Raw genomic sequence first — 24,329 nt, forward strand, 5'->3', positions numbered from 1 at the left:
TTCCCACAAATTAACTGTGGTGGTGGTTGAGTCTCTTAAATTGTGTCCTACTCTGCAATCCCTTGGGCGATACCTCACCAGGCTCCTCTGTCCATGGGATTTCCCAGGCAAGAATACTGGAGTGGGTTGCCATTTCCTTCTGCACAGGATCTTCCTGACCCAGGGATTGAACCCAAGTCTCCTGTGTCTCCTGCTTGGCAGGCGATTCTTTATCACTGAGCCACTTAAACAAAAGGAGATAAACAATGTGACTCTAAAGTCCTTCCACATTAACATTCAATGATTCCAGGTACCATAAGACCAGGATGTCCTCTTTGGTAAGACCCTTCCATTTGACAAACAAGTTTGTCAAAAGAGTGGCAAAACATATGGACCATTTTCCATTCTTCCCTTTTAGATGCTTATACAAGAGCAGAAGTTGTTTATGAGTGGACCAGAGAGCCAGCACGCTCAGTGGTTGTAGCAGAAGATGGCTCACGCCTAAACCAGTACGATCTTCTTGGACAAACAGTAGATTCTGGAATTGTTCAGTCTAGTACAGGTAAGTGCTATTTGGTAACTTTAGGTAGGAAAGAAGGAGCTGAAAAACTTTTTGTAGACACTTGCAAATTCAGTTAAGTCCTTCAATAACAAAAGTAAGGAGAGTGAAAAATTACACTAAACTGGGAACAGTTAGACTGGGAACTAGTTTAACCTCTATAGACCTGTGATCTTGAATTTGACATGTCATGCCTTTTGATCTCTGGTTTTTCATTTGTTTGTTTGTTTATTTACAAACTAAAGAATTGGTTCTCTGTGATCAGGGTAGCACTGTATTTAGATATGTGAACTCTTAGAGAAGAATATATGGGTTGAATACTTCTCCAAGTTGCCAGTTAATTGCGGTCACCTCATAGGGTTGTTGGAAGGAATAAATTATATCCATGAAGAGTAAACTATCACACTTTGGGCACATTAAAAAAAAAAAACTCTTGATAAATGTTAGCTATTAATATCATTTAGGACCTTTTTATTGTCATGATCAATAAATCTTGGTAAATTTGTAACAGTAGTCATTACACATAGGATGCCCAAACACCTTCCCCACCTCTCTGCCTCCACACCTAACTTCATTTATAACTCTAGCCAGGAACCTTCCACAGCTAAAACCTACACTGATCACTCTATTTTGGAATTAAAAGTGGATGGACCGCCATCTCTCTTGGTGTTGTAACTGTTTTATCAATGAAATACTCAGAATTAGATCAGATTTTCTATCAAGCAGTCAAATCCAAAATTTTAAACTTTTGAAGTTGTTTCAAGAAATAAGATGAGTTTAGTTATTCAGGTATCCCTTTTGTGACTAACTGATATGTGATCATAGGGCCAGATAATTGCAGATAAAATTTGTATCCTAAATATTAGGAAAACTTACTCCCTCAATCCCAATTTTTTAAATTATGTTCAATTACTAAAAGCTTAGCAAGGGTCAACAATTTTGCAACTGTCTTTTAATTTTGAAATTCATTCATTAACTTTGATTTGCAATTTCTTTAAAAAAAAAAAAAAAGAAAAGAAAGAAAGTTAAATGAAAGTTAAATGATAAGTAAGGGCACAATTGCTCTTTATCTCAGAAAATTTTCTCCCTTAAATTTCAAACTTTATATTAGGACCATGGTCATAATCTGATCGTTCTAAATTCAAGTGATAGGTCAATATATCTTACTCTGATTATTGGATAACCACGGCTTAATAGGACTGATCTTTTGCTTACTTTATAGCACCCTTGGTTACTCTAGAAGTTGAAACGTTTATGTGTCTTGTTTTGAAAAATGAAAATATTGTTCTCCATTGTGCTTTGCCTACCTTAGAAATGCACATGGCATACTGGGAATGTGTTAGGCTTTGCAGTGAGAAAGATGTGGGCTCAAGTCCTAGTCCTGCCACTCAGAAGCCTGGTGACATTGAGACGTTCACTTATCTAATTAGAAACTGTTCTCTTCTAAGAATGGGGAGCCTCTAATTTTGTATTAAAGATAAGATAATATCAAATGTTAAGCAGAGTGTTATACAGTAGATGCTCAAAATGGTAAGTTGTAGTTGTTGTTATTGTCCTAAAGATATCCTAGAACATGCAAGATACTGAAAATTTTTCTTTTCTCACCAAGTTATATTGGAAAAGATACTAAAATGAGCAGTGTTTACTTTTAAAAATTGAATGCTGTAATTGACTGGATATTGTGACAGGCACTACAGTCAATGATAGACAAGACATATATCTTGCTTTCATAAAATCTGAAGTCTAAGGGAAGACAAACACATAAACTATAATTATCAAAATGGGTGTTAAGTGCTGTGATTAACATTTTTGGGAGGGCAAGTCCTTCCCGTCTTCTGTGTCCCTATGATTTACTATAGTATCTGAAACAGAAGAGGCATCAAGTAAATATTTTTGAACTAATGAATAAAAAATTAGTGAATCCAGCCTGGGATAATCAAGGAAGGATTGCTTCAGGGGCTGACTTTCATTTTGTTAATATGCATTTGTTGAGTCAAATAATCGCTATTCTAGGCCAAGGCATTCAGAATAATAGAACTAGAACTTCCCCTCAAGAAATTCTCTCCCTACTATCATTAGAATGGAGGTTGGATGATGTTCAGGAAACAGTATTTCAAGTGCAGTAGCAACAGGACAAGTATATATGAAGGTTGTTGGGAGGAAGGGATGCTTCCACTCTATTCTAGTGCCAATCACCTTGATACGGCACAGGATCCCTCTTTATGTTCTAGTTCCTATGTCTGCAAAATAAGTGGCTTAGTCTGATGAACTTGGAGACCTTTTCCCTTCTGGTTTTCTAAGCCAGCCTACCTACACTCTTGTTACTCAGAAAAGATAGAGAGTCACAAAAGGACACCAGGTGAGAAAGAAGGGTCCAATTCACCACCACCAAGCTGGCTGGACCTCATAAGTTAGGTCCATTAAAAGTCATCATTCTGTGTTGGAGCAGCAAGTTTATCTGTACAAAATAAGAGTGTGTCCTTGTCATTTCTATAGAATATGGAGGGAGGAGGAGGAGAATAATGAGCACATTCTCAAATGTAGGAACTCAGTTTGATGTGGTTTTCCACTCCACAATAAAACCCTGAACTACACTTCCTTTGGTTCTACATTTGCACCTCAAAAATCCACCTTAAAAGATTTCCGTGGGAAGAAACAAAGATCTTTTGTAAGGCCTTCAACCCCATATTCACATCTCCTATGAGGCAGCTTGTGGCTTTGAGTTTGGTACCATAAAACATGGATGACAGCACACTCAGAGAGGTCTGTATTTTGGCCCTCATGTCCTTCTAACAGGAGACCAGATATAGTCACACACACAGTGGAAGTGGGTTAAACACACAGCTCCCTGGATATGATCAGCTATGCACTTGAAGCCTTGAGAATGCAAAGATCATGACAAACCAAAGGCACAGATAATCTAGCAGCTTAGCTTCTTCCCACTAGTCCTTTTCATAATTGACCGTATTTAGCAAAATGGACCAATTTGAATGTCCATTAGTAAAAGTGTCATTAGGGCAGCAGTCAGTTTTTTACTAAGAGAAAGAGCAGGGAGCTGATACTTGCCATGTTGCACACAACTATGAATTTTGCATCCTTGATGTTATTTCAATTTTTGTCACAATATCCACTGCTACTGGGCTTCTCAGGTGACTCAGTGGTAAAGACTCCACAAAGCCAGTGCAGGAGACATGGGTTCAGGCCCTGAGTTTGGACGATCCCCTGGAGAAGGAGATGGCAACCCACTCTAGTATCCTTGCCTGGGAAATCCCATAGACAGAGGAGCCTGATGGGCTACAGTCCATGGGGTCACAAAAAGTCAGACACGACTGAGCAACTAAACAACATGGAGCCTTGACAACATTAAGATAAAAGACATTGAGTGTTATTATCTCCCTGTTTCTCCCAGAAGACTAGGAAGGGTGACAGATAAGTGCACATATATTGAGAATCATTAAGTAAAGAACAGCTTCTGCTACCTTAAAATTCTCTGTGAGGAGAGAAGCAATTCAGGTCACCTTCTAGAAGGTGTTGGCCTGCAACCAGCACACACATGAACACACACTCGCAACATTACCACTGACCCCTTTCATGTCAAATACCTCTAGATCACTTCAGTGCCATAGGGGGGAAAAGATGAGGCTCAATCTAGTATTTGTACTTGTTTCAGTGCAAACATATTAGAAAGACAGTCCACTCATTGGAATCTGCCATCAGTCTGTGGGGGGAAATGAGTCAAAGACTTGGTCTGAAGTGCACTCATTCACCTGGCAGAACAAACTTGTTTCAAGGACACAGAAGGATGAGTCTAGTCAACTTTCAAATCTGATGCAGTTCTCTATTATCTACTCATTTATTCCTTCAACAATTTTCTCCTTTACTGTGTTTAACACTGTGAATGACCTAGAGAAAAGAGATGAGGGACACATACTTCCTGCTCTCAAGAAGCTCATGGTTGGGACTTCTTTGATGGTCAAGTGGATAAGAATCCACCTGCCAAAGCAGGGAACACAGGTTTAATCCCTGGCCCAGGAAGATCCTACATGCCTTGGGGCAACTAACCCGTGCCCACAACTGCTGAGCCTGTGTTCTAAAGCCTGTGCTCCACAGCTAGAGAGTAGCCCCTGCTTTCCACAGCTAAAGAAAGCCTGTGCATAGCTACAAAGACCCAGCACAGCCAAATTAAATAAATAAATGAGTAAATCAATAAATAATTGGGAAAAAAATGAAGTTCAGGGTTGAGTGATTTAAGTAACTAACATTCATTGAATGGTCTAATCCTTACAACAGTCCTAGGATGTATGTATTATCATTTTCTCCATTTTGAAGATGGTATATAATTGAGGCCCAGAGAGGTTTAATAATTTTTCCAAGGTCACACAGCCAGGCAGTGGCAGAACTGGGATTTGAACTCGGGAAATCTCACTATAGCATGTATGTTCTCAACCATATGAAACACTAGTAACAGGCAGGATAGACAAGTGTAAAAAGGCAACAATATGGTATGTCATGGAGCATAAGAGATGGATTCTGGAGTATATTGGGAGGTTTTGAATGCTGGTTTTACAATGAATTAACTGCATGACCTTTGTTCATCTTTTCTCTTGTACTTTGGAGATAATCAGAGGATCTACTTCTTTGGGGTACTGTGAGATTGAAATGAGAAAAATGCATGTAAACTGATTAGCAGAGTTTCTGACATGCACAAATCATGTAATAAATATTGGCTATTACTATTAATAATGATGAAGTTAATATAAGAAGTCTATATGATGACACTTAAGAACTCATATCTGCTTGAAATATCAGGGAAGGTAGTTTGAAACTAGATCCCATGCATGGCCCCCTATCTCATTCTACTAAACCATGTTTTGCTTCCTAAGTATTTCTTTAAGGAAAGCCCACATAAAAATTGTAATTAAAGGGCATGGCAATGTAACTTATATAGATAAGCAAAATTGTTAAATTAGTCATTAGGTATAAGAATAATATCACAGCTATAAAATAAGAAGATGTAATAAAAATGCTTTTTCAAAATGCAACAATGATGACTAGAAAGTCATATTTACCTAAGTCAATAGATACTATTGTGATCAAAGGAAACATAGGTGAGATTTGTCTAATAAGAATGTCTCTTCTTTGTGAAAGACTATTATTTATCCTTAGAACAGATGACTAAGAGAAACTGTAGGATCCTATTTCCTAGAGACAGTCTTCACTGGATGAGTTAAGGATGCCTTGGCAGGGTCAAAATGAATGAGGAAAGCAACTGTTTTCACTTACCAGGGAGCAAAAGTGGTGATGGACTTTCTTCAAAGGGGCCTCACGGCCCCTATTTTTGCAGCTTAGTACATGATCTCCAGAGAAATAATATAACTATAAAATGTGAGAACAAATTCATAGAAGGGAAGGTAGAGAGGGAGAAGACCTATACAGTTGTCTGGTCAACCTAATCATATTTCAGATGAGGAAACAAGTCTAGAGATGTAAGTGGCCTAGGACTATAACCATTGTTTCATTATTGCTATTTAAGTATTCTCTGAAGCAGATAGTTTAATATCTATGAGCCCCTCCCTCAATGATATTTTTGATTCCTCATCCCTTTGAAAAAGGTAGCATCTTTGGAAAACACAAAAGTTTAGAACACTTGAAAAGCTTTACAAGGAATCAGTGTCCACTACAATTTTGTTAAAGAAATGAATGGTGGATTTCTTCAACTAGAGAGAGAATATATTTCTATCTGATTTACCTTTACACTATAAATCTGGCTGTGACTCAGAATTTTTTAGAATAATTTTCACATCTGTTATTTCATATCATCCTCAGAGAATCCTATGAAACAACAAGCACACTATCATTTCTATTCAACAAGTGAGAAACTAAAGTCAAAGTTAAGCAAGGGATGTACTCTAAGGAACTAACATTTGGGAAAAAAAAAGTTGGAAGCCAGATTTAAAAAAAAAAAAAAGTTGGAAGCCAGATATAAAGAAATCTGCAGTGTTGCTCTACAGAATTATATTCCTGCTTCTTTTTTTCTCTCTCCTTAATTTCATATTGTAATGCATCAAAAATGTTGTCTCATCTAATTTACAAGCTTCCCTTGGGGTTACATGATGTGCAAGGATATTTGAATTACAATTCTTCTTGACTGTTGAATCAGAGGGAAATAATTTGACATGCTTAGTGCATAAGTACTTGATGTTTAGAGATACTCTTTCAATCCAATTTAGGTGACTTTTTTATTGCAATTTTCTTTCATTTTTAAACTATTACAGTGTGATTCTGATTTTGTCACTTTTCCTTTTCTTATTTAAATGTTACTGATGGAAATAATAAATAACAATCTACAATAGAGATAAAGAAGAGTTTATTTTAACCAAACCATGGACTATAGCCTGGGAGACACAGATCCAAGAAGTACTTGAATTGTGTTCTGCCAGGCTGCAAAATGGGGGATGCTTGTAAAGAGGAGAACCACAATATTACATAAGTTGTTTTCAAAAACTATAATTGGAGCTGGCAAGAAGTAAGGGTGCTTGTTAAGCTAGTATTGGTTAGGGTCTGAAATGTTACATGGGGAAAACTTGAAGCTGTAATGTTGCAACTGGCCACTGCTGGTAGATATTGTTTTGAGAATAGCAAGGTGGTGTCTTTAAGTCTGATAGAGTTCAGAAAAGTCAGGTTTTCAGTGATATGAGAATGTATGTAAAACCACATCCACAGTAGCCAACCAGATCCATTTTGGTTGTATGAACCTCAGTTATTCCATTTAAATTTTTAAATGTATTCTTTTCTTTAATGGTTAAAGTAGATGTACAATGTATGTTTGATAGGCCACAAGGCAGGCTGTTCTAGTTAGCATCATGTATAAACCAAATCATGTATAAGCCAGAATGACTTCCCCATACCTCACTATGTGGAAATTTCTTCCATCAACATGTTATACCATAACTTCTTAAATTTTATTTAATTTAGGAAGGTGATTTCAATAGATTTGAAGTTTTCCTCTACTTTCTCTAGTTTGTTAGAGAGGAAGTGGTTTATAAAATAAACACAAAGTCAAATAACAGCTCATCCAAAAAATATTCTTTGCAGAATCTTCCCAAAATGTCACACTGTGAACAACAAAAGATAATAATGGAATATATATAGACACTCATTTTTATGGCATTACATGAGAGATGGATTTTTTTCCTTTGAGCTGGTGACATTTTTCAGGCTACAATTGAATGAATGATTAGGAATAATAATGCCTACTCCTAGAAGGTGAGGTGTAACCTGTGTCTACCCAAGACTACATTTTAGCAGTCTCAGGAAAAAAATGTTTTTTGGTTTGTTTTTGCTCTTTTTCTTAAATTTGAATCACTTATTTCTTTCAGATGACCTTGGAGACATTATCCAAGTTATCTACAGAAAAATATAAATAAATTAGATAGCGTTTTATTTACCTTTCAAAAAAGAGATGCTAGTAGGTGTTAACTAGAGTGAGTGTTCTTAAATCTCATGCATCCCTTTTCATCATAGGCAAGTACTGAATATTTAGGATATGTAAAGCCATGCCATAAGGACTTCCCTGGTGGTCTAGTGGCTATGACTCTGTGCTCCCAATGCAGGGGACCTGGCTTTGATCCCTGGTCAGGAAACTAGATCCCACATGCCACAGCTCAGAGTTCGCATGACACAACTAAGATCTACTTTTCCAAATAAATAAATATTTTTTTTTAAAGCCCATGCTATATGTAAAGAACTGTCTCTCTTCTTAACTATCTTTAAGTTTGGTGGAAGGGTATAAGCATATAAGTAGCTAAAATAAAATGCATACAATATAAATGTAAACAGAAGCTGTAAATAAATTTGAAGTTACTTAATATTAATCAGTAAATGGCAGTAAGGATTGTTATCCTTAATAACAATCATGAAAGCACAAATGAATGCACTACTATAGTGAATATAGGGAGCATTTCTTCTATCAATACTTCCACCAATTCCAACTGGAGAAAGGGGAGAAAAAAATGGAGAAAGGAACTCAAAGTGTTTTAAAACTCTAATGTAGCATGATCTTCACGAGAGCCCTCATTGTTTATTCTCCCCGCAATATACTTATCACTATCTTATAAACAGAGAAATTGAGGATCAGAGAGTTTAAGGCTACACAACAGGAAAGTAGTATAGCTGGGTTTTGAACCCAAATTCATTTGCTTCCAAAGCTAACAAACTCTCCTCTACAGTAACTTGCTTCCTACTCTACTACGGACTGAATCCCACCCATAGATAAAGAAAATATTCAGCTATAGAAGAGGTCAAAATGAGAAATTTTTAGGTCCAAATACTGAGATATAAAAATGTGTGGTGAGACACAAGATGGAATACTGAAATGCGATCAGAGCTAGGATGTGGAGAGTCTTGAATGCTGGTTAGGGAGGTGCTTGTTAGTGCGTAGTACTGGAGACATTGATTGTCACAGGGAAGGGAGAGAGAATTGTAATGGCATCTAGGGGCAAAGAGGCAAGGTATGTGACTACCTGTCCTACTTTACACAAGACAGTGCCCACAGTATATCGTTAGTGCTTCTGAAATGTTCTGGAAAGAGCTGAGGTTGAGAAACCTGATGTAGATAGTGGGAATCCATTATGGTATTTTAAGATATGTATATATACTTTAAAATGATCATTCTGATCCCAGAACTTACAGAAAGTTGGATTGGACACCAACAAGGCAGTTCACAGACGATTGCAGATTTACACTGTAAATCTCTAAAGAGGTAAGTGTTGACCATGAGATAAGAGAGAGACTGAGAGATAGTGCACAGGTGAAATTAAAATTGTGATGAGCAGCTGATTTGTTTCTCTCTCTCTTGGAAGCCTTACTTAACACCCAATGATTAATTCCAGGTTTTTAGACTGAGTGGATAGACAGATGAGTGTGCCATGAATTTAGAAATGGATGCTCAGTGGAAAAGAAGCCCTGCTATATGCCAGTCATTATTTTTTATGAAAAGGTTTAAAATAATATCACTTATAAACATATTTAGTTGGTGATAACAATGAAAAATCACTATCTATGAGTTATCCAGTAGATATTTAGAAATGCAGTGATTTTGAAAGCAGTGTCACTTAGAGACGTAGATTCCCACAGCCATCTGGATCAAAATGACATTAGGAGCAGGGGTGAGAAAGAAAATTTCTTATCAGAGTCAAGAAAAAGACAGAAATGACAGCTGAAGACAGAACTATACCAGGAACTTCTGCATTTGCTTTGCAGAAAGATGAAGACCAGTGCCAGAAAGACAGGAAGAACTCAGTACTCTATGGCTGAAATAACCAGTGAGTTATCAAAAGAAACTGAAAATGAGAGAGAAAAGGAGAATGTGACTCTACAGAGTACTATCAAGATGGTAGGCGCATTCAGCATTGCTCAATTTTTAATACTACAAAGAAGGTGGTGGTGGACTTGAAGACTGAGATCTCCTTTCAGATTGAGATGTTCAGTTATGGATACTAAGATCATGGGCAGTTTTAACCATATTATAGCAGCTGAAGCTGGATGGTCATGAGCTGAGACATAAATCATAGGATGAAGAGAGAAAAGTTTTGAGTTGAAGACAAGGAGGGAAATAGAAAGATGTGAATACCAAAGAAATGTTTTCTTAGTAAGAATATACCTAGTTCTCTCCTACCTATACATAGATAACTGAGTATACATTTAGAGTGAATAAAATGAAAAACTTCAAAGATTTGTAATTAAGGAACTATAGCATCAACTTAGAAAAAAGCACCTCCTACAATTTGAGTTGTGTGTTCATTTTTTTGGGCCTCTAATCAAATCAGACTTTTCAAAAGCTAGTGACAAATATGGGTTTTCCTGCCTCCACCGTAAAGGATGATTTGTGTATTTAGGTGGGACCTGAAGAATTGCATGTTTCAAAACCTTTTCAGGTAATTCTGGTGAAGATATTCCTTAAAACAAATTTTGAGAATTCTGTCCTACAGTCCTCATTTCAGAGATCAGACTAAGCCGAATTCAAGGTCAGACAGCTAAGGAAAGAAAGGGCTGGAGCTGGAATTCAGCTCCCCCGACTTGAACACCAAAGCTCCTTCATTAGATAACCTGACTCTTTCCTGCAGTGGACATACTGGTGATCTGGTGTCTTCTGATGCATTGGTGTCTGTCATCAAGATCTAATTCATTACCTTCAGGGTTACGAGTGCCAGTCTGTAAATATATGCTCAGATTTGTCTCTTCAATGTATCAGTCACCAGGATTATGACATAATATCAGTGAGACGTCAGGCACCTCAGTCTCATCCTCAGTGCCTTTTTGGTGTGTTTTATTTTTAAACTAGAATTTTTTTTTAAGTTTATTTGTTATTATTTTTGATGTGGACCACTGTTACAGTTTTTACTGAATTCATTACAATATTGCTTCTGTTTTACATTTTGGTTTTTTGACCTCCAGGCATGTAGAATCTTAGCATGTAGACCAGGGATTGAACCCACAGCCCTGCAGTAGAAGGCGAAGTCTTAACCATTGGACCACCATGGAAGCCCCAGTGTGTTCTGCAAATGTCTTTTTCTTTCCTGGATAACAGCTATTCTCTCCAGGAACCCGATGTTACGTGGAGAAAGGCTATGTCTAACCTCCAGGTTCTCTACTGACAGAAAAACTGAGAGATTTCTTTTCAAGGTCAAATTGCTCACCTTATTGTCTGTTTTACCCTCTAGGAGAGTATGTTGTTATGACCACTCATTTCCACCTGAAGAGAAAGATCGGATATTTTGTTATTCAAACATACCTGCCGTGCATAATGACAGTTATTCTTTCCCAAGTCTCATTCTGGCTCAACAGAGAGTCTGTACCAGCGAGGACTGTCTTTGGTAAGCGCCAGTCAAGAAACACATGCAAGGGTCACTTGCAAGGGCAAGTTTTTTCATACCTGTGACATTGCAGATAGAATGAAAAAAATAATTATACACTAAATCTGAAGTTACTACAACAGAAAGGTTCAAGGTATTGCCATTTTCATTATGACATGATTGTAAAAAATTATTTTTTAAAATAGCAAGCTGTTTTAGTGCATGTTAGTTGATGGGATTAATGAACACTTGATTTGCTGTTTTAAGAGAGAAATGTAATGAAGCAGGCATAAAATGCTTTGTGATAGATTAAAATATACACATAGGAACACTTATACCTAAACCATACATTTAGAATACATAATCAAGTGTCAGTATATTTTTTGAGAATCTGAGAAAATATCAGCAGAACTACTTCCTTAATATATGAAAGCAGGGATTCTTTATATAGAAATAACTTAGTGATGACCATTATACCAGTAAAGGAATATCTCAGTTTTACTAATGTGTGTACTTCTGAAGAGTTACAAATATTTCTTTCTATGAAAATATTCTAAATGCCTTAGATATTTTGAGTTAAATCAATCTAATGCAAAATTATTTAAAGGGTAATAACTTTTTACTAATAGGAAAACTCATGCCTAATTCATTGTTTTAGAAGTGTGTATTTCATATAAAGAGCTCCTGCCTGTATTATAGTACACTGTCTTAAGTATACTTTTCAGAATAATAAACACAAGATTTCATTAACAAAAACTTGATGATTCACTCATTTAGTCATTGACGTTTTTTTGAAATCTATCATGAGGTCCTACTGTGTTCTAATGTAGCTGTCACCATAACACTATCCGCTCCTCTCATAAATTTGGGAGTTTAAAATTTGAATAGCAGTAAAATCTTGCAGAATACTTACTGAGTGTTTTAATATCACTCTCTGTTCTATGATATAATTCCCTACTCTGTTATTTAACACTAGAAAAATTCTCTGTAATATTACTCCTGTGTTTTAGACAAGAAAGCTAAGGGACAAGATATTAAGTAGTGGGTTAGCCAACATGTTCATAAAGCTTGAATGAACTTTTTGGCCAACCCAATAACTTGCCCGAGGTCAGAAGCTATGAGGTGAAGGAATCTGGAATAAGATCCAGTCTCTTAGCTTTAAAGCCTGTGTACTTAATGATGATGAGGTACCATCCCCATGTACTACCTGTTCCTTGACAAGGCGTGGAATGGGGTTGTTGTAGGCAGCATAATTCATTTGGAAATAACAACCACATATTCAATTGGTGAAAGGTACGGGTTCATTCCAGAAATATCAAGGTTCATCCCAAGGTTCATTCAAATATATAACAGGCACATGCTATGTTTACAACCCTTTACTACAGAACAAAAGGCTTCAGATGCTTACAGTCTATTCTGAGGATTGTTCTTGTGCAAAGACCCCTATGGCATCATGGCTTTATCCCAGGAAAACAGCAAGACTCTGCTACCAGGGCCCAGAAAAGAATCTGGGCAAGTTGTTTCTGGGTTGGGAACCACCAAATCTTTGTTGTGACATCAGCCTAAGAGCCCTAATCAGCTAAATCAAGACCCAAAATTATTCCAGCCACCAGGCGGAAGAGTAGTTCATTTAAAACTCTTTTTTTCCCTTATCACAATTTGTAAATATTAACTAGTTAGAACTGAAGATTGAACTCTTGTCAGATGCTCACTTCTATATATGTATGTAGTTTGAGCCCTTTATTCATTTGAATGTTTTAATTAGAACAAATGAGATATTTCCTTTATGTTTTATGTTTATTTTTATAGAATGAGCCCAGCACTATAGTAAAAATGATTTTTTTAAAAGCTCACTTTCTGCCCCCTCTATCCCCAACAAATCCTACTCTTCCTTTTTGGAAATCCTATAAAGCACTTCATAATGTTTTATAAGTCAAAAATCTTGCTCTTAATAGTTTCAACAGTCTGCTCTCCTAGCCAACTCATGCCCTTTTGGTGAACATAATTACATATTTGTAAATACAACCATGGCAAGTATTTCTGTGTATCAAGTTATATATTTCTAGTGTTTTAAGCTCAATAAAATCACAAATGCAATTTTCCAAGACCTTTAGCCTTTTAAAATTTATTTAATACACATGTCTCTATTCTTTTTAGTTTGTACTCAGCACATTCCTCTGAGCTATGGGGGATGACTAAGAGGATCACAGGTATTTGAAGAAAAAATATCAAAAGGAAAAGGAAAGCAAAAGCTATATTTTGCAACAGTTTATTAAATGGCATCCAGAATGCAACAAAGCTGAAGCCATTTTATGTCTTAAAACATCATCTTGTTGACCCTTCCTGCTCTTTCTTATTTGAAGACAGTGTGGTCATGTGATTTTGATTCCAGATACACCACGTTTTTGGTTCAATCTTGTCTTTTAAGTATTGGTTACTTATAAAATGAGAGTATAATTAAAATGAAACAGTGCCATTTAAAAGATTAGGTGAGGAAAATAAAATAAAATTTGTATATTGCCAGCCTCAGTACTTGGAACTTAATAGATGCTCAACACATTTTAATTTTTTTCCCTTTCTCTATAGCCAGATTTTAATACAACATCACACACACACACACACACACACACAGAGCATGCCCTTCTTTATGCTTTTCTTAACTGTTTTTAATTTATGGATACATAAACCACATAAACCAAAATTTAAAAAAAAATGGAATTCACTTTAGCAGGGATTTATCCAAAAGGAGTGAAGCTGTCAATAATAAGTTATTAACTTTGCCCTTAGTAAGTATCAGGCTCAATACTTTATTACATTATTTTATTTAATACTCACAATAGCCCTCTGAGTTCGACTTATTCAAATTAAATTACAAGGGAATAATTACAAAAAAAAACTCCAGAAGTTCAAACTTGTGAGACAGTCTTCCCAAGGTTACTCAGCAATTACAGAGCTGAGGTTTGAAACTGGGTTGCTCTGTTCCCCAAATACTGACATTTAATTACTTTGCTCTTTGCTCAAGTTAATATGTAAATTTGGGGGCTTTTTCCCGGCTAATATTCCTTCAACCAGTTGTTGGTTATGTAATATGGATAATGCCCCAAAATATCCTGCAACACCTCCAAAGCTCATAGTAAGTCTATTCCCTACAATTGTGACCATGTATCAACAATATGACTTACTGAAAATCTCAGTGTTTCTTCTTAGTCCTATCACTTCCTAATAGAGTTGCAAAGATAAGTTACCTTGAAATTCATGGAAAACTGGGAATATTGGATGGTTTAAAGTACCTTAGAAGATTTAGCCGCCTACCAGCTACATGACCCTACTGATTCTCTAAAATTAATCAAAAGAGGAATCATAGGTATGAGTTTTAGACAGATAGGATGACAATATCTTCTGTGGCAATAATTGACTTATCTTTAAAATGCTTCTACATATTATTATATTTAATCCTCTAATCTTATGAATGTGTAAAAGTTTTCCTTTCTTAGAATTTCAACCATGATATATACCAATCAAGGGAATGAAGTGTAAGTCACCACATTTACAGTTACGGAAACTGAGGTCCCTAGGAGCTAACTCACTGCTCAAGGCTATAGAGTTAATAAATAGTGAGGGACTAGCTACTGGAAGAGGTTAAGATTTTTTCCACACCATGCAGCCTAAGTTATTGGGTTCCTGTGATGTTTTTTTCTATAAATTTTCAAATGGTTTAAAAGGAGACTTACAGTATTCTAACTCATAGATTGCATCACATATAGTAGGTTGAAAATATTAACTTGTTAAATGGATATTATTGAATGTCATCATCCAATACAAACTCCTATAACTGGGCTCCGTGGTAAAAGAATCTGCCTGCAATGCAGGAGATTCAGGAGACATGGGTTCGATCCCTGGGTTGGGAATATCCCCAGGAAGAGGCTATGGCAACCCATTCCAGCATGCTTGCCTAAAAAATCTAATAGAGGAGTCTGGCGGGCTACTATTCACAGGGTCACAGAATCAAGACAGGCCTGAAGCGACTGAGCACACAAGCAAACTGAAAGCAACTGACTTGAAAACTGCTTTGAATAGAGGTGATTTTAATCAGCTGGGATAGATTCATAGATTAGGGAAGATATATAGCAGCATTAGCAGAAAGAGTAAGACTTTGGACATCTGAATCAGATGAATGTATTCAAATTTGGTTTTGCCATTTCTGCACTATGTGACCTCAAACAAGTCACCTGAGACTTATTTCAGTAATTTCTTCAGAAGAGCAGCTATTTCAAGAATCAGAAACAAATAGTATAAAAGACAAAGAGTTAATAACATAACAAAACATGATCCTAAGATAATTTAGTTATCTGTCAATGATCAATTATCAAAAAATTATTGGTTTTATGGTTTATATATTCAAGAGTTGTTCAGTCACTCAGTAGTGTCTGACCCTTTGCGACCCCATGGACTGCAGCAGGCAGGCTTCCCTGTCCTTCACTATCTCTGTAGAATATTAAACAGAGCTGAGGATCCAGTGATTACTCATGGATCCTGGACAGTGACAATCTCTGCTTTCTTTTTCCTAGAGTTGGTGACAGTGAAGGAATATTATTTCCTTTCCTACCCAGGGCACTGTGTTCAAATGCCTATTTAAGGGAGTTCACTATCTTATTCACAGCTTCTCAATAGCAGAGCAGTTTATCCCTCCAAGAACTGCCCTTCAGTACTGCCATACCATGAACTACAAACTACACCGGGATTTAATTAAAACTCATCCATCCCAGACCAAACGGGATGAACTTGAAAACATACTCTGCCTATGTTTCATTTTACACAAGTCGGGTGACTTCAGTGATGGGAGTTTGTAGTATGAACCTAAAAATTCACTTTCTTTCTTTGCAGGAGTCACAACTGTGCTCACCATGACAACTTTGAGTATCAGTGCCAGAAATTCCCTCCCTAAGGTGGCTTACGCAACTGCTATGGATTGGTTTATTGCAGTGTGCTATGCCTTTGTATTCTCAGCTCTGATCGAGTTTGCCACAGTAAACTATTTCACCAAGAGAGGTTATGCATGGGATGGGAAAAGTGTGGTTCCAGAAAAGGTAAATGCTTTAATATCTCCTGTGATATAGCACCATTATGTCTTTTTAAACCTGTAAGATGGAATCTGTGAGCTTGGGGGAATGGCTGAAGGATGCAGAGAGAGGATAAAGAAGATTGTTTTTTTCTTATGTCATAAATGATTAAGTGCTCTGAGAATTTCCTCACTGCTAAGGAAGGAGTTTGTTTCCGTGGATAGGTGTGCAAAGTCAAGGGAAGGAAATAAAGGAGAAACACAAAGGTAAACATTTCTATTCAAATATGGTTTCCTATGGTCCCCATTAATGTGAGAACAGTTTTAACAAACTTGATATTGGGAGCAATTACACCATTATAATTTTTGTGACTTGAAAATCATAGTCTTTTGGGTGTTTTCTGAACCTAATAACTTTGGTCCTAAATGTTATTACTTTAATGACTCAACTGAATTGAGCTTGCAAAATGCATTATCTCTAATTTTCACTAAAGTAAAGGTCAGGAAACATATTTTCTTTTTCCAAAAGATTTCCAAAAGATTGCTCTAAGAATCAAAACACATTCACAAAATTTCTACATTGTAGAAAATTATCAAGGCAAGGATATCACTGTTCTTCTCAGTTAGAACCTATTTTGGAGTGACTTTTAAAGCACAGTTGGGGAGGATATTTCTAATTCTGGGCTTTGAAAGAAAAATATGTTAAAAGGCAAGAAAGTCTTGGGATGGTGGAAAGAAAGGCAAAGTCAGAATTCCAGAGGTTCTAAGACATCTAGGAGTAATCTAGGAGGAATTTCCTACAGCAAATGAAGAGTACTAATGTCCTGAATCGGTTTCTAAAAATACAGTTATGTTGCCAAACACACTTACAGAATTCTGAAAACTGTCAAAGAGTCACAGTATATTAGACAGACTGAGAGGGTCTACAGTAAAGAAATTCATTTAATGATGTTTTTCCTACAGCTCCATGGATATACTAGAAAAGAGGGTCCTTTGTAGAAACATCTACTGCATTTAATAGAATCTATAGTGTTACTGATTCTAAGATGTACCAGTAATTTATGTGTACATAAGAAAGAAAATATGCTGCCACGTAAAAACTCTTTGAGATTTACCATTCAGCCACAGGTGGATCTATTGAATACTCCAGTGATCTCCTACACAACTCAAAGCAAAGGAAGTTCTGTATGGGGTATGCTATAGCAACCAAAATGGACCAGATCCAGGTCCTCAAAATTCACCTTGCTTTGACACATCCTCACTTAGTATAAGAAACATATCTGAATTTCCAAACCAAGACTCTTGTCTCAGGATCAGCAGGGAGGAAACAAGACAAAAGAAACTGTAGTTACCAGATGGAGAAAGACGTGAGAGAGTGGAGACAGTTTTTGTCCAATACTTACTTTAGCCATTGATGGCCTCCATTTGTCCTAGAACAGAAGGGCAACCCCAAAGGAAAGAGCACTGAGCCTGAAGATGTGTGATCATAAGACACTACAAATTGTGAGACACAGCCCAGAACTTTAGCTGTAGACATTTTTAAAATCCACATCTTAGAACTACTGGTACACTCTACCAAAGTTCTTCAGAATTAATGATACACAAATGTTAGTGATATGCAACTGAAAAATGAAATGCAAACATTGGGAAAAGTTGCTTTTCTATCCTAATCCTTTCTTTGCATGCTGCAAGAAGTCAGTGTCTTTCTGACTATGGCTTGTCAGTTGCAGTTGTTAATGAATTGTTAGATTAATTGAACTTGATCAGGAAAGCACAGAATTTGGGTTGAGGTATTGGTGATCTCATAATTGAATTTAGATTTCTTTCTGTGTACTAGTCTTTAAGTGCTGTCTCAAATAAAATATTTCAATCTCTATCAATCCACAGTGTACATATATAGATATAGCTATAGTCATATGTACATAGACATCTACATATACATAAACAATACATTTATTCCCATATCTGGCATCTTATTAAGAAAGAGAATATTTTCTATAATGTATTTTTGTCTCTGTAAAAATCTTCCCCAGGGCTTTGCCAGTTTGATTTGCTTAAAACAGGGCATGTGAACACAATGTGATCCAGATCTCACCCTGACATTTAGAGAGGATACCTTTTTTTTTTTTTTCTGTAACTAGGTAAGTGTTTTCAGGAGAGTTAAAGTTTTGATCTCTGACATGGTATAACTTGAAAATAAAAAGAAAATCCCAATAGGGCATCACATTTTCAAGTGAATATATAGTGGCCTTCTTAAGATCCACCCTCATACGGTTAACTGCTAAATTAAATACTAACTTCTTAGAGAATATGCAACTATATCAGACCACATAGCTCTGAACAATTACCTACTTTATTTTTGAGAAGTGTCTATGTGACAGCAACTAAGAAAAGCTGCAGTTATCAATTACCACACAGATAACATCAGTGAGCAGGTAACATTGAGCAAAAGTCGAATCCAGGATATCCTGACTAACCCTGCTTTGTCATTTATGCACTGGAAGCCGGAGGAGAAGGAGCAAATAATAATTGGCTCATCAATTTTGTATCACTGCAAAACAAACTGCCCCAAAATTTCGTGACCTAAAGCAAGAACCAAGCATTTTGGGCTGGGAAAAACCTGATATTATTTCTGTTAGTTGAATATGGGCTCACTGACATAGTTCCTGCACCAGGGCAAGAAAATCTACAATGGCCTTTCTCCTGTATATGGAGCCTGATGCTGGCTGGATCTCTCACTGGACATGGTCTCTGGTCCCTCAGTGTCTAATCCAGGCTTCATGCTTCTGTGGCATGCTTCCAGAGAGTAAAGAGTGAGGCTGCAAAGCTTCCTGAGGATAGGGTCCTAAGCTGGCACAGCATCACTCTGCCAGAGTCACAAGTATAGATGTAATAAGTGGGGAAATATTTCTATTCCCATTTTTTTTTATTGGAAAGCCTGGAAAATGTTTATCTGAAATTTTCTCTAGCCTTATTGAAAGATAATTGACAAATAGCATTGTGTAAGTTTAAGCTGTACAATGTAATTAATTAGATATATTGTATATGATGAATTGGTTACCACCAGAGTATTAGCTACCATCTCTAACTGGTCACATAGTCCTTTTCGTGGTGAAAACATTTAAGATTTAGTCTCAGCAATATTAAAGTATATGATACAGTATTGTTATCTATAGTCATCATGGTTTAGTATATTAGGTGCTGTCCAAAATGTCCATAAGGCATTTGGACCATGGAAACCAACCCCGAATATTGGGAAGACTGATGCTGAAGCTGAAGCTCCAATACTTTGATCACCTGATGTGAAGAGATGACTCATTGGAAAAAGACCCTGATGTTGGAAAAGATTGGATGCAGGAGGAGAAGGGGGTGACAGAGGATGAGATGGTTGGATGGCGTCACTGACTCAATGGACATGAGTTTGAGCAAACTCTAGGAGATAGTGAACAACAGGGAAGACTGGCATGCTGCAGTTCATGGGGTCACAAAGAGTTGGACACAATTTAGCAACTGAACAACAACAACAAAGGACTTTTATATTTGGTCCTGCCCAAAACATTTGTCATGGATCCAGTATGTTCATAGACATTTTGGATAGGACCAAATTGCAAGGACCATTGGCGTAAACCAAATGTCTTACAGATCAACTGTCTTATGGACATTTTGGACCAAATGTCCCACCAGGTCACTTGTCAATCTTACAGTTAGACCTTAGTGTTTGTGTTTTTCATTTATTCCCAAAATGCTGTCATAAATTCCATTCCTTAGATATTAAATAAAGCACGTGTTTGAGTTCTAAAGTAAAGGTCACTTTGCTCAAGAACTTATAAACTTGCTTCCCACAATTTACTAAACAAAATACTTTAACTCTTTCCTTTACAGCCAAAGAAAGTGAAGGACCCTCTTATTAAGAAAAACAACACCTATGCTCCAACAGCAACCAGCTACACCCCTAATCTGGCCAGGGGTGACCCCGGCTTAGCCACCATTGCTAAAAGTGCAACCATAGAACCAAAAGAAGTCAAGCCGGAAACAAAACCACCAGAACCGAAGAAAACCTTTAACAGTGTCAGCAAAATTGACCGACTGTCAAGAATAGCCTTCCCACTGTTATTTGGAATCTTTAACTTGGTCTATTGGGCAACATATTTAAACAGAGAGCCTCAGCTAAAAGCCCCCACCCCCCATCAATAGGTCCTGTCATTCACATTCTGTTGCTCAGTCCTTTGCACTGGGAATTGCTTTCTGTTCTCAACGTGGTAATTCCCATCTGCTTTATTGCCTCTGTCTTAGAGAATTTGAAGGTTTCCTTATTTCCATAATTCATATAAGAACAACAGGCCCCTGTCTGGCTGTCCAGAGCAGAACAGAGCATACAGCTGAGAGACAGGATTCTGAGAGAGGGAGCCACAGAGCAAAATCATGACAGAAGGAGACAGAAGGGAAGAGAGAGAAAAGGAGGGGGAAGTAGATCCAAAGATGGGAGGAAAAGTAGAAGAAAAATCCAACTTAACTCCAGGTCATTTGTAGATATATATTTCCAAATATTCTAGGAAAAAAAAGATACTGTATATGTCAAAAATATTTTTATGTGAAGGTGTTTAAAAGAATATAAATGTTTAATGAAGAAACATTTTAAAAAATCTATGTCTTTATTGCACAAATGACGATGTGTTTCTCACATTTCTGTTTTGTTTCTTAAACCTATGTATAGCTTTAACAGTTTGTTTCCAAAGCTCAAGATTCCCATTCTTTCTCTTTTAAGAAATGCCTAGGGCATTATTTTGTTGTTAGATGCTATTTTAAAATTCATGGAAATTGCATAGGCAAAGGTGCAGTGTCTCACTGTAAGAGCACATTTAGTCCAATGGAGACAAATGCTTTAAATAGGCTGCTTTACTGTCATCTGAGCTTTTACCAGTAGACTCAATGAGGAATCATTCTAACAGATATATACACTCAATAAAACTAAAGAAAAAAATAATTATAAATTTAGATAGAACAATTTTAAAAGATTTATTTTCCACCCTCTCTCTATCCAGATAACACATGCATCCAGTAATCACGTGATTTTCATTCTGAAGATGTTTTTAGAGGGGCAAAAATATTTTGCAAGCTCTAGAATTGTTGAATGTATTATTTTATATAACAGTACATTAAAAGCTTTAGATTGAAATTTATGACTAATAAACAAATATAGAATATATAAATTATATATGTAAATATGCAGCATGAGATTGTACATTTTTTTACTTTTTTAAAAGTTGTGTTCTTAAAATATTGTGTAGGACTCACCGCTCTTAGCTGTTAGAATGTTGTTAAATACTATGGAAATACTTTTAGAGCCTGCATTTAAGACCAGAACAGTCTGAAGGAATCAGATGGAATTTACAATATGTGGTATAAAATCTACTTATGTAGGGAAAGCTTGTAATTCAAACTGTTGTCCCGTGTACAGTAGTGAATCAGTTGTTATCCACTCTAGTCATCCCACTTTTCCCTATTTTAGGCTCTTATAATATAGAAAGAAAGTGGAAAAGCATTAGTGGGAGCTAGAAAATCAACTGTATATTACTGCTATCTTTGCTGATACCAACTATTTCAATAAGTGTTGTACCATATGTAGCATTAAATATAAAAATACATTAAAGAATGTACAGGAACTAGCTTTTATTGAGTAATATTACATTTCATTTATACTGTAGCAATACATTTGTAGGCATACTACGTAAGGGCTTTAATGACAAGAGGTCCATTCATACTCCCTATGAAAATTCTAGTCTCTTTCATTACTTCCCAGATATTTTAGAGATAAATATTTATGAAGAAGGTATTTTTGAAGTCTCCTTTTGTCTGACAGAATTTCAGAGATATTTAAAATTAGCATCCAGAATCCACAGGTCATGGGCTAACCACATTTAGAATACTATGACATAAACCTGTTGTCATAATTACCAAATAAGACAGTTGGGATCCATACCCAAGTTTTGAGCAATGTTTGTCTCAAAAAGCTGCTATCCAGTAACACAGGAAAATACAGTTTGTGTTTTCCTAAACAAACTCTGGTATTTTTAAATGTGCTTTATTGTTTGATTTGGTCCTGCCTAAATTCAATGAGCTAGGCCAATAAAGGCTGAACCAAGGATATTTCATTCTTTGGTATCATGTGTAGATATCATGTATAGAAAATAAAGTAAAATATGGCTCTAATTTCTGTGTTGCTGTTAATCTTGGTTTTTCTTTTTTCTTTTTTTCTTTTTAGCGTTAATCTAAGTGTTTATTAAGAGTATTTTATCTTCCAGACTCCTCATGACTAACATTTGGTCTGTATTTTGCTCATTAGATGTGTATATTTCTTATTAGTCTGCTTTATGCTATGCAATGACTGCATTTCTATCGTTTTTTAGTTCGTTAGTATGTATGGACAGTATTCTATTGTATAAATTGATTGCACAACTTATCAAAGACAAATGATTCTATGTAGCTTTTCTACAGTGCTTTGCTAAACCATGTAACACTAGTTAAGTCTTCCTTGAAAATAGAGATACACTCTTATAGAGGACAGTTCCTGTTAACTCCCAGGAAAAAATTTTAACAGATGACATTGAATGTTTATGGCACCTCAGTGCAGTGAAGTGGCAATAAAACCTAACATGAATCGAGGTTGTTTATGGCAGATGCATGTATTGCTTTACAGAGTTTAGCAAAAGCTCTTAATTTTATGTCATACTGTATTCTATTATAATAATAAAGTTAACATTATTCAATAACAAAATGGAATGCTTGACTCTCTTTTCCTATTATCAGTACCATTACCTGTTTCAAAACATTTTCAAGTAGGAGCACCTAAAAGTGCCAAGTGCTAACATGAATCTAGGCTACTCAGAAGATTTTTGAAGAGGTGTCAACAGTATGATCCTAAACTGTGATTTTAAATGAGTCACTTTCAGAAAGAGAAATTCTTAAAAACCTAATATCTGTTGTCACCAGTAGCACCAAAACTCAAAATTTATAAAACACAGATAGAAAAGAATCAACATACTGAATCAATAGTAGTTTGTTCATATCTATTGTTAATACAGTAGATTTGTCTTCTGACCTACTCCTGGGAGACTGGTTTAATAGTTTTAGGGAAGAATCTGAGCATTATGTTTTTAAAAGCTCCTCCAGAGCTATTATGTCCCTTAATGCTTCTATAAGCAAAAAGTTAACAAAATACACTCACTTGAATAACAATGGAGAAATCATTTCAACAATAGACATAAAACTGCGCCTGGTTCCTACAGACAAGATCATGTGAGGCAAAATCTTTCTGTGTCTTTTTTTATATTTCTACAAATGGAACATGTATCTTCTTAAAAAATGATTCAGGATTTAGAAAAATTAATACTTTAAAATCACTCAATGAAATGACTTACTAAAGTCAAATAAAGTTGCCCATGTAAACTAGGTGAACAATCACACTCATTGATTTCTTGGCTCTCATAAAAATGAATGTAGTGAATGATGATTATTTTGGCTATCAAACTACATCCATGTTAAGGCTCACCATAGTAATTATCTAAGGAATCAAAGTAAGAATGGACTTGGCATTATGACTAACCATCTGTTTGAATTTAATTATACCTGTTCATTAAGACCTTCTGTTCGAGTTTTCTAACATCCATCCCACTCTTGTGACCAACAAGAACAGTCAGCTGATGTGATTACATTACAGCCATGATTTATTCAAATAGATTAACTCTGAATGTTAATTTAACTAAATTCTACTAACATTTGCTGAATCTCTACCCTGTGTTAAGTATTGTGCTAATTGATAGAGATGTAGAGATAAATATCTCATGTTCTTTATCCTTAAGGAAATAAAAGCTATGATAGG

At 36.1% G+C, this 24,329-nt stretch overlaps 1 protein-coding gene across 1 annotated transcript in view; it reads left to right on the plus strand.

Annotated features, from left to right (window-relative positions):
• Nucleotides 1-20,714, plus strand: part of GABRA1 (gamma-aminobutyric acid type A receptor subunit alpha1) — a 53,041-nt gene extending 32,327 nt beyond the window's left edge. Inside the window, exons 6-9 of the mRNA XM_061149484.1 lie at nucleotides 398-541; nucleotides 11,260-11,412; nucleotides 16,276-16,478; nucleotides 20,333-20,714. Of these exons, the coding sequence (XP_061005467.1) occupies nucleotides 398-541; nucleotides 11,260-11,412; nucleotides 16,276-16,478; nucleotides 20,333-20,644 (812 nt within the window). The 3' untranslated portion in view covers nucleotides 20,645-20,714. The remainder of the gene's footprint in view (nucleotides 1-397; nucleotides 542-11,259; nucleotides 11,413-16,275; nucleotides 16,479-20,332) is intronic.
• Nucleotides 20,715-24,329: the final 3,615 nt, after the last annotated feature.

Source organism: Dama dama, chromosome 9, assembly GCF_033118175.1.
Source record: "Dama dama isolate Ldn47 chromosome 9, ASM3311817v1, whole genome shotgun sequence".
Lineage (NCBI taxonomy): Eukaryota > Metazoa > Chordata > Mammalia > Artiodactyla > Cervidae > Dama > Dama dama.